The sequence below is a fragment of the Tachysurus fulvidraco genome, chromosome 13, assembly GCF_022655615.1.
Source record: "Tachysurus fulvidraco isolate hzauxx_2018 chromosome 13, HZAU_PFXX_2.0, whole genome shotgun sequence".
Classification (NCBI taxonomy): Eukaryota; Metazoa; Chordata; class Actinopteri; order Siluriformes; family Bagridae; genus Tachysurus; species Tachysurus fulvidraco.
This window is the reverse complement of record NC_062530.1, coordinates 15,188,505-15,206,763: the sequence shown is the minus strand read 5'-3', so window position 1 is coordinate 15,206,763 and position 18,259 is coordinate 15,188,505. Positions and strand designations below refer to the sequence as shown.

Genomic DNA, 18,259 nt, shown 5'->3' with positions numbered 1-18,259 from the left:
TATATCCATACGTATGACTGTAAAATTTCCTGCTTTCACATTTAAGCACCATGAATTTACCTCCATGGACTGATTTAACATGTTTATTTCAGAATTGTTTTTGTTGAGAAATAATGTTTTATATTTGCTCACAATCTTAAAGACATCATCATCATCATGACAGGCAGAGCTGAGCTTTTATTTTGCTCTATACTGGTGCAGAATAAAACATTTTACGTTATTATAGCTTGCTGATTAATGGTTTAATTTTAAGATTGAAAAAATGTATTTTTTAGCTATGTATTTCTTCAGTTAACTAATGTGTGATCATTTATGTGTTCAATATGAAAGTTTAAAGGATTTTTTGTATCTTGAATCTTTCCAAAAGCAGAAGATATACAAGAAATCATGAAGGCCTAAGGTCAGGTCAACCAGTTAGCTATATTAAGCTGAGAAACAGCTATACCGAACATGATATCAGCGTTGAACTCTTCCCACATTGTTGGCAGTCATACATAAGTAGGGTGTCCCCACCTACTAAATCTCAGTTTTACTCCACTCAGTATCTGGCCTGGTTCTACTGAATTATAGTGTTGTCCAGATTTACCAGTTCCATAATTGTTATCTCAAACAAGGCTACAAAAAGCTCCTGCATTGAGAGTGTTGTGTTGCCTTCCATTCTCTTGCAGTCTGAATGTCATTGTTACAGATCCTCCTGCCTTAATGATTGTTATTACACTAGCTTATCCTTTGTGAATATAAATGACTTGAAAATGTAGCCGCATACAGTTAATCTTATGTATTGACTTTGAAGCAGACCACGCTTGCAGACCGTGTTGTTCCATGCTTCCTGCTTCATTGGTGGTTTGAACTTGTACATATTTTTTGTACAATGTTCATCCATCACTGTCCATATGCTAATAAATACCACTAAACACCAAAACTTCTTAGCTGTTCTAGTATTGGAGGTATCTTTATTCCTCATCTCACTATAACATCTTTACTGTGTGCTAAAGTGGAAAAGTTAATGGTCAGAACAAAAAGTCTGTGCTGTTTGATGAATATAAATTGTCTTTCTCTAATTCAGTGGATACATTCCATCATCTATGTATATGAAATGAAAAGGCACTAGTGTTTTTGTAATCATAGGAACTTCTGGGGGAAAAGCCTGATGGATGACATGTTTCACATTGAATAGTCTTTATCATTTACGCCTCCATGAAAGGCACATTAACTGAGCAATAATTGTAAAAACAGGACAAATAGTGGCAGCAGGGATTTTGTGTGTTTAGACCATTATTCCTACTGCAAAGTGTAGCTTATTATTCCTACAGCAAAGAGTGGCCCTGTCTGTTTGGTGTTGCTTTGTTTCCTTTCATTTAATTCCACCATCTGTTACCATGAATCTTTACCAACTGTGACTGTGTAGGATCTTTATGCAGATGGTGCTGGTCAGAGCTAGGGCACAGAAGTGAGAAAAGATTCAAGAACTGTCTAACTAGCACACTAAGCCCTGGGCTTTTTGGTGTGCTTAATTTAGTGTTCAAGTCCATGTCTGTATTGTATATTTTATGCTTGTCTGAGGAGAGAGTGAATCATGACTGGAGCATGAAAAAAAAGAACTTATCATTATTTTACATTGTCAAAGAATGGGTCACTCATCTGCAAAGCTTTACCACATCTTATCTGGAGAAAGTGCAATAGAACACCATTTTCCTCTGCCTGTAGGTGCAGACAGTGGTCTCTCTTAAATACCTAGGGTGTGAATTGAAGAAGTACAGTACACATGCACTGAACAATGAAATGAAAATATTTTAATTGTATTTACTGTAGAAACAAACTTCTTTCGAGTGACCAATGATTTTTAAACATCATAATTTGGCAAATACAATCTGATGTTCTGATAATTTGCTAAACTTTCTAGAATTTGTGCTATTTTGGGGCAGAATGCTTGCTGCATTTTGATTCCAGTTATTAATGCACTTAGTGGTCGAAATTGTGAACAGAAGGAAGCACTGTATACTCTCTGCATCACACAAATTCTTCAGTGAAAATGTAATGTTAAAATGTTGCAAAATTGGGCTATATTAATAATACTCTTCTGTACAAAGATCTTGACTCAAGTGTGATAGTCTTTCAACTTGTTTCAGGCTATATTTTTATTAATGTAAATGTCAGCTACTGCTGGGCAGGAGTCTGAAAATAATTTTATAAGGATGCTAATCATTGCCAATAATTGCACTACATAAAATAAACTCATTTTTTATCCTTTATATAAAAATATTTAAATACAAATATTTTTGGAGAATATTATATGATAAAGACATTGGACAATAGAAATTTATCTCTCTCACACACACAAAACGAAACCAATGTCCATTTTCTCTGGCATTTTCTCATAGTTCTCCAATATTTAATCCCAGCCTGTAGCTTTCAGCAGCTCTGATCCCAGCATGTGAATGGATGTATCCCAGGCTGACTAACCAAATTATCCCATAACTCCAGCTTTTGGGCAACATAATGTGATTAGGATTGAATCTCCTTTTTTCTTCTGAAGATTTGCCTGGTTTCTGGCCTGGGATATGGGTTTACATGCTTTGTCTGCGATAGCTTTCTTTTTATTGTGCTTGATAATTAAGGCAAACTAACACACTTCTCACCATTTAAAGCTCTCTTTAAAGAACCTTATATCAATAATATTGATATATTGATATCAATGTTATAAGTATATATTGACAACATTGCTCTATAACCAAAGTCAATTAATGCACAAAAACGAGTGCCAGAGCTTTATTTTTTTGGTTAATATATTAAAATATTTTGAGCCTGCTGAGCAAAAAAAAAAAAAAAAAAAGCTTTTCCAGATTCAGCTTCAGTAAGAAAGTGCTGGTGCTTGCACCTTGCACATTTTTAGAGCACAGCATATATGTATGTTTGTTCAACGGAAAAAAGCACAGGTGTTAGATTGTTTTAAATAGATCTGCAGGCATATCTGTGGTGTCTCATCTATATTAAGACCCAGATCCTCATGGTCCTTAGATGCCACATAGCTGTTCAGACATGAACCAATTAATTGTATCCTAGCAACAGGAGTCAATATGTAACTTAGCAACAACGTTTGGTGATTTGTGGAAATGGCTTTTGAAGAAGCATGCGCAGAACTCCAAGCATATTCCAAGCATAGTATAAAGTATAGCCTCATCCCTTTTATTTTGCAAGTTACTAGCGTTAAACATAAAGCTAATTCAGGCTGCTGAGTCGCCTTTAAATGATAAAATATGATTATGATTGGACTTCCCTGTAATGCACATTTTGGAGCCAGCCTTTGTTCGCTTGTCTGCTGTGAACAGCTATTTTAAAAGTGTATCTGCTAATTTATGCATTATGAATGGACACCCTAGGCAGATCCACAGATCAATTATTTTCTTCACAGATGCAAATACAATGGCCATCTCAAATTACAGAACATTTCAGAGGCCTGGGTTTAACATCCTACTCATAGTCCAGCAAAAGCTGTTTCAGGAAGAGCTTTAGAGGACATGCTTATAGTAGTAACATATAAGAATCCTATTTAAGTGTTAATAAAAATTCATCATGTTAACAGAACATCTGATGATTCAGTTTTATTTTAGTTTATCTTTTTTGTTTAGTTAGTTAATGCACTTTTTTGCTGCTATTTCTGTAATATGTATCACACATGTGCAATGGTTATGTATAATGAATGAACCCATTCCTTTGGCAAAGAGCTTCAGTCATTCATTTCCTTTCAGCACAAATGTGTGTGTAGTCTACATTGTCACTCACTGTTATTCAGTAATTCTCCAATATAATCACAAACAAAGGTATGCTGTAAATATTCTAGAGAAGTGTCAGATGCCTTATGTTCTACATTTGTGCACTCTGTTTAGATTCCATTAATATTCAGCTCCACAGTTTCTATTTTAAATGCATTTAAGTCATTGGTTTACACACATAAAACCCTTGTTTTGTATTTCCCCTAAAAAAACACACTATTAAGCTTTACTATCTGAACTCTATTTAGAGTTCTATATATATCTGAGATTTTTGACTAATGATTTTCTCCAAATATCATATAGTTAATATAAGTAGCATTTAAATAATCTGTGTCTATTAGTAAAACATTTTATCTTTACAATACTTAATTCTAAGCCAGAAGGTAAAGGATGCAAATATAATTATTTTAATAACAATCATAGTTATTGAAAGGATCATAACTGGGAGAAAAAAGATACCAGAAAATGAATCACGAAATAAAGAAAAATCTGAATAGGTTGGCAACAAGTAAAACCAACTAGACATAGGTTGAAATAAGTCTTAGACTCCTTAGGCCCAGGGAGTTTCTGTGACAGTCTCCTATTAGAGCTTTTTATTTTAAGGTTATCAACAACTTGAGCAAACATCTGGTTAGTGTTGCTTTTACAGCCTTGGGAATGGTATAGTTCTTTTACAGTACAGCTGTTGCATTAAACATTTTTCTGCATAGAAACTTCATCACTTACCCTGCAATCATTATGATCATTATGAAGTTGTTGTTTTTTTTCTCTCCAAGAATCTGCATTTAGCATTAACATCATTACATTACTTCTTGCTGATGTGTGTGAAACCTTCAGTAGTAGTAAAAGGCAATACAGAATTGCTGACCTGGCATGTCACTAACATTAATCATGCTGGCCACCACTGTGCGCGCACACACAAACACACACACACACACACACACACACACACACACACACACACACACACACACACACACACACACACACACACACACTCCACACACAAATACACACTAACTGGCTCTTTCTCTAGTGTCCCAGACTTTCTTCCCTATTTTTTCTTTTTATGAAACAGTCAACAGGAGTCTGCATAGCATTGCACTGTATCTCATCAGATGCATCAATGTGGTCCATGCTCTATACTTCATGCCATTTTTGCACTTCAGCATTTTGTTATATAGCCTTGAGAATGGAATAAAAATTGCCACTAGTTTTTCACTGTCAGATGTTTTGCAGTCTCTGTCTAGACAAGTGAGAAAGTGAAACGTTATATTCTTCCTGTGGGGATTATTGAATGTCAAGTGAGAGTGGACTGATGATTCTGATGGTTCAAACATATGAATAATATCAATACACCTGTAATAGGAAACTCACTGTGTTTATTTGTATGAGCATTCTACAGAATCTGTAAGAGTTTGTATAATTTCATGACTAAGTAAAATCATTATTATTTGTCTAATAAATGTGTGTTCTTTGTGACATTAAGGTCCCTATAAAGGCATTGCACCATGTTACCAAGCTGAGTAGTTTCAGAAAACTATTATTACACTGCTGTAGTCAATAACTGTAATAGTCTTGTAATCAAAAGTCACATATTAAATTAAAATAACTAAACACAATGTTTTCATATGGCTAAGAAGGTTTTTTTAATTGTGAAGCAGTGAGAATTACATATTTTCAATGTTTTTTGCTGTTCTAATTATATCAAAAGCAAAAAAACTTTTTAGAAGTTGCTCCTTAACTGCTGAGGCATCATGGCATTCAAGCAAGCAATTGCAATCTGGAAAATTAGTTCTCATTTTGCATTTATCTTGTTAATTTTTTTTATTACTATACTCAGTTCTTGTATTTTCCCATCCATATTTCAGAAAGAGTTCAGTTATTTCACCATCTGCTGTATGCAACATTAGCAAAGCCTGCATTTAGTTGTATGGCGATATGTTAAAAGCCTTCCGCTGGAATGCAGCATGCTGATGAGCTTGCTGAGACTCAGGCAAGGTCTCATTAGCTATGCATGCAATCATTAAACACCCTGCACTGTGCTGATTCTGCTGTTCTTTGCTTTTCACACTCACTCCCTCTAATGTATACCCACCCCCCTCTTTTTTTAACAGGTGTATGAAAGAGGAAGTAATATTGAGCAGTTTGTGACTCGCTTCCTGTTGAAGGAATCAGCCAATCAAATCCAGTCCTTGCTCAACTCTGTGGAGAGTGCAGTGGATGCTATTGATGATCAGCATTGTCCTCCTGGGTGAGTTGATAAACTCTGGCATATGATAGGTTCAGGAAAAAAAATTAGTTCAGACAATTTGTTATACAATGTGAGCAACATCAAAGGCTGTATATAATAAAGGCATTTTACTGTAGTGTAAACGCAACTGAAAGGGCTGCAAAACATTATGTTGTTACTAAATTATTACTAATTTACGGTAAATCATTCCAAATAAGTGAAGGAAGAACAGACAGAGTTACAAGTGGCACAACAATAAAGAAATCCCCCCTTTCATTAAAACATTGACTTCAAGGGACATCAAGCACAACAACACTAACCTTCTGTGAGTACCTCTGAGCTCATGTATAGATGTTATAGACGATAGACAACTATTTAAAAGTAATGATAATGCAATAGCATTTTCAGATAAACCATAAAGGATACAGTACCTGTGTGACAAAAAAGAAAAGAGCTACATGAACTAAGGTATAGTTCAACTATGATGGAGAGAGCAAGAGGGTATAACTCCATATCTTAAAATCTTCACATGTTCCTTGATATTTGTGCATCATTCACTTGTATATCAAAGTGATCATAATGGATGTAAGCTCTGACGAGTAATTCAAGGCATTTAAGTGTACATTACATGCAATCAGCATCACAGCCAGTGAAATTAGAAGGAAAGCGTAAGGTCAACACTAGATATGTAAATGCTATTTAGAATAGATTATCTGAGGTTACTAATGAATGCTGATATGCTGGACAGCAGAGTTTGGAAATTGGAAGATGGTGAATGTAAAGATAAGCTGTTTCTGACAAGTATTGTCAGATTTTTTGTGAGGATATCGGGGATGAAGGCACAAGATTTAGAGATCATAGCAACAGGACAATGAAGTATAAATGGTCATTGATTGTTTTCTCAACAATCCTGGAAGTCCTTGATGGTAGTAATGAGTATAGACTGAGCTTGACTGTCATGGTTTAATGAGAAGTTCTTATTCATGCTTGGGGGAGAAGCTCTGTGTTCTATAGGCTGTTTTAGAGCTGTCGATTTTTCATCCAGATTGAGATGTCTACGATGCATGCTGAAATGCATGCTGACTGCATAATGTCCTCTGAAGGGAAGGACATATATAATTTGCTTCCAATATCATAGCAATGATTTAATGATTTCTCAAACAGGACATCTACTGTTTTGACTTCATTCTACAGTAGTAGTCAGAATTAGTTGTAGTGATTTAACCTCACATCCTTACGGCCAGTAGTCCAACGCTTAAACCGCTGAGCTACCACTTCCCCAACAATTAGTGCTAATATTATTATTTCTGACTGCTACTAAAGCAAAACAGTACATGAATTATAATTATGGCTGTAGCCATTACCTAGCTAATGGCTTTCTCAAAAGACAAGTACCCTATAGGCACTTCCTCATGAGCAGTAAAGAGTTAATCAAACAAAGAGTAAGTGTTTTTAGGTCATGAACCTGCCCCACAGCCTCTGAAATCTAACTCTGGTTCAGACTAGTGATAGAAATTGAGATATTATGAGGTGATATTTGTTGTTAAAATATGCTGTTCATTCCATGGTATTCTAAAGCTTTGAGAGTGTAGATGGGGTCTTTTTCCTTAAGATTCCTCAACCCAAAGCAAGAACTATTGCCTGCAAAAAATGTCATTAATATGATGTCCTATTGAAGTGTGTCACCACTGTAAAAGAGGGATCCTTCAACATGGAACAGCAAGTTTACTCTTGGCTCCACCAGTGTATAGAAAGATTGGATCTCTTGCAGGAGAGACAATAAACTCTTGCAAAGTAAAATTCTCCGGACATGTTGGTGAACATGTGAACATGTAGGTGTACTGATTTTTGCTATTCTTTCGACTCACTTGTGGAGCTCAATTCATTAATATTTACACACACACACGCGCTTGCGCACGCACACACACACACACAGTGAATGAACGTTTATTTAAAATTCTGGCCCATGTTGACATGATTACATAATACACTAAAGTCATTGTCATGTTTACTTATCCACTTTGAAATGGCTTGTGTTTTGTGATATGCCACATGGTTATGTAAAATGTGGAGTGATTCTTTGCTCAGAGTAGCCATAAAGGGATGCACATTCTCAGCAACAATATTCAGATAATTGTGGCATTCAAACGATGCTTGGTTGGGCTCACTGTGTGCCAGGAAAAGATTCCCCACACCATTAAGTCACCATAGGTTTTATGGATGGAACCCTGGTGACTAATTACAAGTGTATTGTGTTAAATCAAGGTAAACTCCATCTTACCTGTTCTTGCATGGTATGTTGGCAATAATTTGTGGTACCCCATCTATACAGTACATGATTAATACACTTATGCAAAGTCAAAGATGCCTGAAATTTAATAGGTTTAATGTGTTGTTGTAGTTAACTTGGCATCACTAGCTGTGCACTTTTTTAAATTGTCATTAAATTCTTTGTATAAGCATCATTTAGCCTGAATCTTTGATCAGAGTTTATACATTTATCATAAATAATTCTTGTTGCCTTCTTTACCCTAGATCTTACCACAGTAAGAGCAGTCCGCGTGTTCCTGAAAGGCACAATGAAACTCCAATACCTGACTACCCACCAAATAACAGACTTAGTGCCAAGGACAGCATGAGGAATCTGAATGTGGCCTCAGGTAGGTCAATAATGTCTAGCATTTCACGCACAAATAGACAAAATAAAGGAAAAACCATACTACTTTGCAAAGAGGTGGCCTGTCTTAGGGATTGCCTCTCACAACACATCATACATACTAATAGTAAGTGGGTCAGAGCAATATTTGTTGTATAAATATTCATTTCTAATTATGCCAGTGTAAGTGTATGTGTGTGTATATTAGAATTCATGTCCAAAGCTGTGTCAGGAGGTTTCGAATGTTATGTTTAGAATATAATCTACTGAGTCTACTGAGTATTTGAGCTTATATCACAAGGTTAGTTAAATCCTCTGAGGCTGGAGCAGTTCAACCATATAAATGTGTGTGTCAGCAGTTAGGTAAATAATGAGAAGTGCTCTTTAACTGTGTCATGTCAGACATACATCTCTTCAGTGTTTGGGATTAGCTTGAAGATTAGGATCTCACCCATAAATCAAATTGAGTGCAAATTGAAATGCAGAGCTTTCCCTAGCCACTTCATTTATTCCCATTTAATACAATCTCAATTAATCAATCACAGGTGAAGAGGAATTGATTCAGTGTTAGACAAGCTTCATAGTTGGTGGGGGATGGAAATGCACAAATACTTATTGAGTAAGTGTTATGTAAGAATCATTTAAAATTTGAGATGGAGTTGGTCTATACATAGCTCACATGCAGCATTCTCTAAACAATGTTGTCTTCATTCTCACACGGCTGAAGCATTTGGTCTGTTTTTTAACAACCACATTAGCTCTGGATGTTGATAAACTCTATCGTCTCCATAGTCTCCCTTTCAGTGTCCACATTTGTCGCACTTCCTGTTGCAGTTTTAATGGTGTAACAATTCTTAGGTGTCCACAACAGCACAGAGGCACCTGCATGTCAAGTCAGCAACAACTTTCTGTTGTTTCAGCAGCTATACACAGTGTATACTGAAATATGCAGTCAGAGAGATTATGTGGTTTAATTGAGAAGGAAATTTTAGTTATCCTCCTTTCTGATAGTTATATCCAAGGATAACACAATATAATCTATCATGTAGACAGACTGTTGTCTGTTATGTTTTGGCCCTGTATTGGATTTGACTGTCCTATTTGAGTCATTTAACACAATACTTGCTCAACAAGAAAAAATAACTATATATCTAAAATTTACTGAAGTGGTTTAATAAGCAAATATGTCTACTCTAATGCTAGGGACTGACTACAGTACACAGTTTCAGGCTTTGTATGAGCTCAGCTCATAGGAAATATGACCATCAGAAGCCTGGTAAATCTGGATAATTCTCTGCAAGTTCTTTTTACTGGACTGCATTTTGTGATCACTTTATTTATTGACACTATATATATATATATATATATATATATATATATATATATATATATATATATATATATATATATATATATATATATATATATATTTCTGAGGAGTCAGGGATTGAGGCAAACACTGCTAGATGTGATGTGATTTATTGTGCTTTTTTGACAGTAATTTATTGTGATATGATTCAATTACTTGCTTCATTTTTCCAGGGTGACACTGTCATGGTCAATAAACCATTACTCATGGAATGACAAACTTTATTTAAAATGGTTTCACCAATGTACAATTGACACAAAAGCTGTGCCTGTTGACTTTAGTAGCTGTTTATGCAGCTATGTGCTCCTTAGAGAAACCTTTGTCCAGTCTGTCATTTTTGAATACCAACTAGAAAATGCTGATCAGATTCCACTTGTTTTCCGTTCAAGGCACATTCACCTTTCTCCTTTCTCTCTTTAGTAGTTTTCGTTCTCTCTGCTCAGTATCATCTCATTATGACAAAGTTTTTATATGGTGGTTCTCTCTCCCTCTTCCCACTGATCAGCAGTACTTTGCAAGATGAGCAGCTAAATTTAAGCATGTGCTTTCCATTTTCTGGCACCATGTCCTGTAACATTTATATAAAAGCTTTGCTTAGCTGAGCATCTAAAATGATCTGGAGTAGTTACTTGCATCGAGATAGTAGAACTGCACAAATGTCCTTTCAAAGCTTTCCAAAAGACCCTCATTCATTCAGATAAGCTACAACTCTGTAGCAGTATGGAGGGTTATATCTTTTCACAATATTAAGCTGAAGGGCCAATGGATGGTGATTAGTGAAGATTCTCCTAATGTTGGTGTTTCTCACATATCTGAGTTAATTACAGTGATGCCTTCCCATACATGAGCACATTACAGGGATCAGACAATAAAAAAAACACAAAATCTTAGAATTATTGATATTATTTCTTCAATCTTGTACATTCAGTTTTGTTAACCATCATAAAGCATGATGACAAGTAAATTTGTGGTCTTGTCATGGTGCGTTAATTAATGGGACTTGTGTGTTCCTTAATATTTTACAGCATACCTACAGCATGATGTGAGAAAATGAGCGTGTGGATTTTCCATCTGTTATTTGTCTGACCGTATGTTACTGCAACTACGCACAGTGACGGCTGTCATCAGCATGACTGACTTACAGTAACAAGTCTGTTATGTGGAACTGTCTGAAAAGAAGCTGAAGTTGGACCAGCTTTTCCAAACTTCAGTTTCGGTTGAATACACACACAAGTTTGACAGCGGTTTACTGGTTACAGGTTACTTGCAAGACACTGCTTTCATTCATGTCTGTGAATCACGCCTAGAAACGTGGAAAAAGGATGGATTCCCTCGTCATTTTAATCTCAGGGATTTTTGCTTGTAAGGCAATTGCAAAAGTTGAAAAAATGTAAATCATTACAAACCAGTTCTTAAAATATGTATGATTTATGTTAAAATATTTGTGTGTTCGTAAATTTGAGTCATCCTGTAAAATCACCAAGGGATTCAGCAAAACTCAGTCATCTTTTTGCTATGGCTGGCTTCATATCTGTCCCTGTCCTGTGAAGTGATACTGATTTAAAGTCATACTTTTTCCTGTCATAGAAATGATAATATTAATAGTATCTTTTCGAGTACAGTCTATTGGGTGTAAAAAAACAAAAACAAATATTCAGTGTCATTTAATATGATTATTGTCATTGTCTTGAAAAGGAATCATTTTCCCAGACTCTTTTTTTTTTTTAATAAGTCTGGTAGTAATAAAGTAATAATGGTTAAACTGTTATGCTGCACTAAGGGTTAAACAGGAAGACATGGGAGAGACTTTTCATGCATTCACTATGTAAACCTTCATGTAACAAAATGGGCTGTTTGTACCTGATTTGTTTTTCTCAGGACCTGTCGAGGTGAGGAAAGAAGGCCTGGAAATGCAGATCAACCGTCTAGCTGAGCTGATTGGACGCCTGGAGAACAAGGTAGCACTTTAATTTCCATCACCATAAAGGGTCAATTCCGCACTGTTTTTTGAGTGGAGCTCGGGTTCTCAGAGCATGTATTCATTTAGCATTGTGGCTAATGTGGTCCATAGTTAATCCTGCAGTTTCTGACATAGCAGTTTCTTTTCAAAGTTAAGAATAACTAGGCAATCACTTTTGTTGAGAGATCAGATCACAGCTAATTTCACATTCACAGAAGCAGTCTGAAAGTATTGACTCTGAGGATCAGGAGCTCATCCTGAAGCACTGACAAGTTAAGTCAGTCGAGAGCACTGCCAAAATCACCACTAAGCAAAAATATTTAATTGCTACAACACTTTAAGCTTTACTCTGCTTTTCTAATTAGAGATTTTCTTTTGCATATACTGTGATGAAAATATGTAAGACAATCCACAAGTTTCCCTCTAAATCATGTGTCAAAGCAAAAGATTATGCGTTAAAATAGTCAACATTTTGAGGCAGAAAAAATAATCAGTAATTTAAAGGATGATATAAAACTAGTAAATCAGCTTTTACTAAGTAGACAAAAGAAATTTCCAAGGCTGAGGCTTTCAGTGTTTGCAATAAAAATATGAAGATTTTTATGATATCATGGAACATATAATCTAAAAGCAATTACTTAATGCAAGTTTGGTCAGAGAGTTATTAGATTATATATTTATATTTATTTATATTTATATCTAAGTACAGTATTTGTTTACTGAATAAATTAAATTGTGAATGTCTTTTTTATCGTTACTGTGTTCTGATACTTCAATAGTGCAAATGTTTCTGTGATGGAAAGGCAAGGAAATACAGGTGTTACCCACATGTGTATAATCAGCACATGCCACATTTTGACATGGCTTATAAGATATTCTTTGGTTTGTTCATTAGTTAAGCCTTTGAATAGTAAGATCACAAGGTCAGTGTCAGTTTTAGTCCATGCAGAAGTGTCTTTGGAAAACAATGATGTGCAAGCAAGATTGTATTTTTTGTAGATACGTATACAATTCATACGGTATAAATTAATAATTGTATGGAAAAACAGTACATGTTTCAACCTTGTAGTTTAATGCAACAAAATTGCAAAAACAAATTCTTATTTTAGAACCAATTTAAAAACTCTTGTTTATTTATCCACAGTTAGCAACTATTCTGCAGAAACTTTACATTTTCATTTTTTCTTTATATTTTCATCAGTTTTTTTTCAGTCATTTTAATAAATGCAGCCCAAATTGTCCATGAGCAATTGATTAGTCATGGGCTTAAGGAGTTAAATCCTCAGCTCAATGATGGTGCTGCCACATAAATGTGTACAACAGGATATCATTCCATCTTCTGTAATAAAGACTGTAGCACATAATTGTATATAACCACTGGTTTAGAGAGGAACAGCCTGGCCAGCTCAGGCTCGCAGCTGAATGAGGCATCACTCTCATCACAGAGCTCTTGTTATCTGTATAATGCAATCCCACTGCTCGGGGAAAATGCATTTCCATTACTTCCTGCAGTGGTGTCCTTAAGACCTCCATCCCTGGAGCTTATGCCATTCACCCCTGCAGTGATTGTCATCCTCACCCATCCACCATGTGACGGATAAGCCATCATCTCCGGCCTCTACAGGAGATCTTTGCAGATGTATAGCGTCATTAGCGACCATTATGCATTCAGCTCTTTCAGTCAAGTGGGGAGTGCTGACATTAGATCTTAGTCTACTCCATCTTGTTCATTTAGTAGTGAAAATGCTTCTCATGCTAAGATAGTAAACAAAAGTACTTTTTACATGCTTAAATTTATTCACGAGTTAATAGGCCAAAGTAGCTAACCATTATCAGTGATTTACCTATGTGTTCTTATTATAAGAACTTTAATAAAGGTTTAGCATTCTATAGTTAAAGTTAACCTCCATCTAATTTCCTGCTTCCAGATACCACATTGGGGGACAGATCAGGCCATCCAGATGTGTCTATTTAGTCAGGATTTCCGTTTAAGCTGTTACTGTGCTTGAGTGAACAATGTATCATACATCTGCTTTGCCAAGCCTGCATGAGTCGTTAACCACAACAGTAATCAGGCAAGAAGAACAGTTTCATCTGCTGGGAACTAGACTGTTCAGCTTTAAAGAGATTAAGCTGTAATTAATACAGATCCTGGCTGTCAGTTTTTATATGTGTCCTAGCAGTTCTTTAGCCAAATCTAAAATTTGCATAATAATAGTTATATATTTAAAAATAATTGTTTCATGTGAGCTGAAGTGTAAGTAACTGCTCAAACATTCATGGAAAACTAATGATTCAACTTAAGATTGTGCATAACCTTTACAGAATTCACAATTCATGAATAATTAATCATGTATTCAGAAGCTTGTCACAAGAATACTTTGACTTTTAAGTTTATTATGTAGTTTCTGAGTGGCTTACTTCACATTAGACTTGCAGGGCCTGAATATAATTGCATTATAATGAGTGGTACATGTTGTTTCTGTGTGTTATGTTTGAACCAGTGATCGGCAGAAAAATTAATACCATCTGATTTGCAGCTTCATTTTATACATAAACCATGCTGATCAGTAGTGGGAATTTTTATTTGTTTGTTTGTTTGATTGATTGATTGATTGATTGATTGATTGATTGATTGATTGATTGATTGATTGATTTTTAACTATGAGCTGGAATGACTATTCATGTCTAATATTTTCCAAGCGCTAAGTTAATTCACCGCAATAACAATGCACACAATATTCTTATTCTTATTATGGTTGTTGTTATGAATAATAATAATAATAACAACAACAACAACAACAACAATAATAATAATAATAATAATACATTTATACATTGCATCGCATGCTTAATATAACTCAAAATGCTTCTCAATCACTGCTCTAAATTAGTAAAAATCTTACTTAAAAATAAAAAAATTAAACTAGGCTATTTCAGAGGCTATGTAAGGAACTAATTTATTTCCTGTTGAAGGCCTTTCGTAGCAAGCAGCTTGTATTAAGTTCTATTTTGTTAACCTTTTATCCTTTTCTGTACCCAGACTGGGAAAGCAGGTGCTTATGGTTAAATCATGCACTTATCTCTCTGACCTCAGGGTCTATGTGGATAAGAATCTGCAGCCGAAAACAACTGAGGAGTAAAACTGATTTCACGAGTGGTTCTTCTGTCTTTATTCCTGTTACAGACGGTCTGGTTTGACCTGCATCAGCGGCTTACTGACACTGATGGTACAGCTAGCGCAGTAAGTACTGAGGCAGACCTCATGCATGTAGAACATGCCACCCATCCGTTATGTGGATGTTTTCTCTTGGACTTTTCTTTAATTGGCTGCATGAGATTTGTAAGATCCTCCTCTTGGTGGTACCATTATGAGCAGCAAACAGATTTTACACGAATTGTAGCCTGCTGTGGCATGCACCAGCACCTGCCCTACCTTGTCTGAGCAATACATTTCAGATCTATTTTCATTCATCCAATCATAGCATGCTTAGATATTCATTTTTTTTCTCCACAACCTCAAGCATGTGAGCCTTAAGCAACCTGGTACATTAACATTCCAACCTTCTAAGTGCTGGGCAAAAAGCTGCTTTTGCGGTCCACACTAAGAGCATCCCATCAATCTTTAATTGCATTTTTGGCCCAAAGGAGTCTTTTGCCCCTTCTTAAAGGAAAATATATGCATAGGCATTTGGTTCTTAGCATTTTGAGTAGGACTAATACTTGTCAGAGGTTGTATGATTGTTGGTATCCCATAAAAAATAAATGACCTACTTTACAGAATAAGGACTGGGAAATACAACCTCAATGAAGTCCAAGCGCAAGAGCACTACTTCTATGCACTTCCAATAGGATGAAATTCAAACATTCACTCAAGTTACATCTGTTATCTGTAAATATCTTTTTTTTTATCTGCAGCAAATGCGCTCTTTGTGCGTTAGAAGGATAAGTGTATGAGACTGATGCTCTTTAGGATGTCAGGGTTACCATGGTTGAGAGATAATGTGTCATGGGAGCGTGAAGCACTTTCTGATGAAGAATACATGCAGCTGTACTTCTCCCCCACCCAGCTTACAGCACTGAGATCCATGTTTAGTGAGCTTATCTGCATCCTGTCTCTGATTTGTGCAGCGATATGTGATGCATGGAGGGTTGTGAGGAAATTGAATCACTCTTCTTATATTTCCATTAATCCTTGTTAGTTTTTACACTCAGTTGTCATGGCACAAATAGAATTAGGACAAGATCAGCATGATGGTTCTAGCAGTGTGTGTGTGTGGGTGTGGGTGTTTTGTATGAGTACCTAGGGGATATGTTTTGACATTTTTCACAAAGTTGCTTTTTTATATTCACAAAGGGGACTTTTTGAGTCTGAAAAAGTATGTGAATGATGAAATGCTTGTTAAAGCACAGTGAGCAGAAAAACAACTGATTTTGAAGTAAAACTCTTCATCTTCATAGTGTGATTTTAATCAGTATTCTTACTAGACAAAATGAAAGGATGTTTCCAGTCGCAAATCATAAAATACGGTGCAGTATAGTACTAGGTCACACTCCTTAAAATGAGTTAATCTGCCTCATAGTCATTAAAAAAGCTTTTGCTGATTTTTATCGTTTTGCTGATTGTAGTTTCAGTGGATCCTTAATTATAGCCCTTTGGCACATTTTGCTGTTATCCCACTTAATTGTCACAGCATTCACAGCAACTATCATTGACTCCTTTGAATATATTTGCATTCATTTATTTTGTTGCATTGTGTTTACTCAGTTGTAAAATGAACACTTCAGAAATATTTTTACTTCTAATTCAGTAGAAATGGGATCATATATATACTGTATATTCAGAAAGGAAAGATAAAGTTACAGAATTTAAACAGATACAGTGTGATGGGGGTGGGGGGTATTTGGCTCCAGTAGCCTGACCCAAACACTGCCTTACTGTGCTCATATTTCTATACAAACTAGTTTAGAATTCATAAAAGAAATATTTATAGAGCTGTGACTCAATATAGCCCACGCAGACCACTTACTGTTTTTCATATTTGTTAAATGAAAATCTTACTGAAAAGTCAAACAAATAATAACTCTTTATTTATTGTTGTTGTTGTTGTTGTTGTTGTTCTTGTGATAAGATGTCCAGTTAAAATGTTCTAATAATGCTGGTAATGCTAAAACCCCCAAACTACAGTAAGTCTTCTGTAAATGCTACCAACAGTAGTTAAATTCTCTGTTAAAGACATTTAAACATCATTTAAACACCATTATTTAGACTTTTTTCCAGCATGCATGTGTTTTTCCAGGGTTTTCTCTCTAAATTCTCTGGTTTCCTCCTCTCTCCCCAAAACATGCCTGTAGGTGGACTGGCTATCTTAAATTGCTCTAGGTATGAATTAGTTGTTGTGTGAATGTGTGTAGGTGGTGTCCTTTTATGGACTATCATCATGTCTCATTCCCAATTCACACACAGTGTTCCCAGGTTAGGCTCAGAATCCACCATGAACCAAAAACCAGGATCAAACGGTTACTGAAAGTGAGAAAAAAAACTTATGATTTAGTTCATGCCAATATTTGATTAAAAATAAATACAGATGCAGGTATTTGAAGGACTAAACAGATAGGTAGTTGTGTTGTTTTATACCTCACTGTGCAGTCTAAGGCAGCACAGGTGATGCTGTAGATGAGGTATGACCAATTGCAATTTGCCTAAATATGCCTCATGTACCTAATTCCAGCATTAAGCAGGTGTTCTAAACACCCCGAGATGTAATCGCTCCACTTTTAATTAGACATCTTGTCAATGCCAGTCCTGAATCCACATGATAAGGAGGTCCAGTCCTACCTTCTGTTCAACCTCCTGCTGGGAGTGAAAGCCTGTGGGTAAACATTCTGCCGGTCTTTTGTGGCTTTTCTGCTGTGTATATCTGTAACCTCAGCAGTTTTTAAAGCTTGACTATGCAGTATTCTAAGTTGCACTGGCTTTAATGGTCTCCATGCATGACTTTTCTAGACAAGCATGCAGGCATATGCATCATCGGGGCTTGTCAATATGAAGGATGAACAAAGGGAAAGGACAGGAGGAGAGAGGCAGGGTGAGAGATAGATAGAGCTTGGCAGAGGTTGGTGGGAGAGCAAGTGCGAAGGAGGGAGAAATTGAAAACCCTGGAGGGAGATACATAAGAGCTTATCTGAAAATCATCCTGCTCATTTAGGTCCATTATCAGGGAAAGGACTGCAAAAAGAACACATGCAATGCCTAAGATGCAACTCA

General features: G+C 35.9%; 1 protein-coding gene across 2 annotated transcripts in view; it reads left to right on the top strand.

The window, feature by feature from the left end:
• The window catches only part of necab2 (N-terminal EF-hand calcium binding protein 2), a 62,866-nt gene that overhangs the window by 37,930 nt on the left and 6,677 nt on the right, over nucleotides 1-18,259 (top strand). The window contains exons 6-9 of one of the 2 annotated variants that reach the window (XM_027161247.2): nucleotides 5,891-6,027; nucleotides 8,542-8,666; nucleotides 11,910-11,989; nucleotides 15,179-15,235. In XM_027161247.2, the coding sequence (XP_027017048.1) occupies nucleotides 5,891-6,027; nucleotides 8,542-8,666; nucleotides 11,910-11,989; nucleotides 15,179-15,235 (399 nt within the window). The remainder of the gene's footprint in view (nucleotides 1-5,890; nucleotides 6,028-8,541; nucleotides 8,667-11,909; nucleotides 11,990-15,178; nucleotides 15,236-18,259) is intronic. The other variant, XM_027161248.2, reaches the window with a different exon arrangement.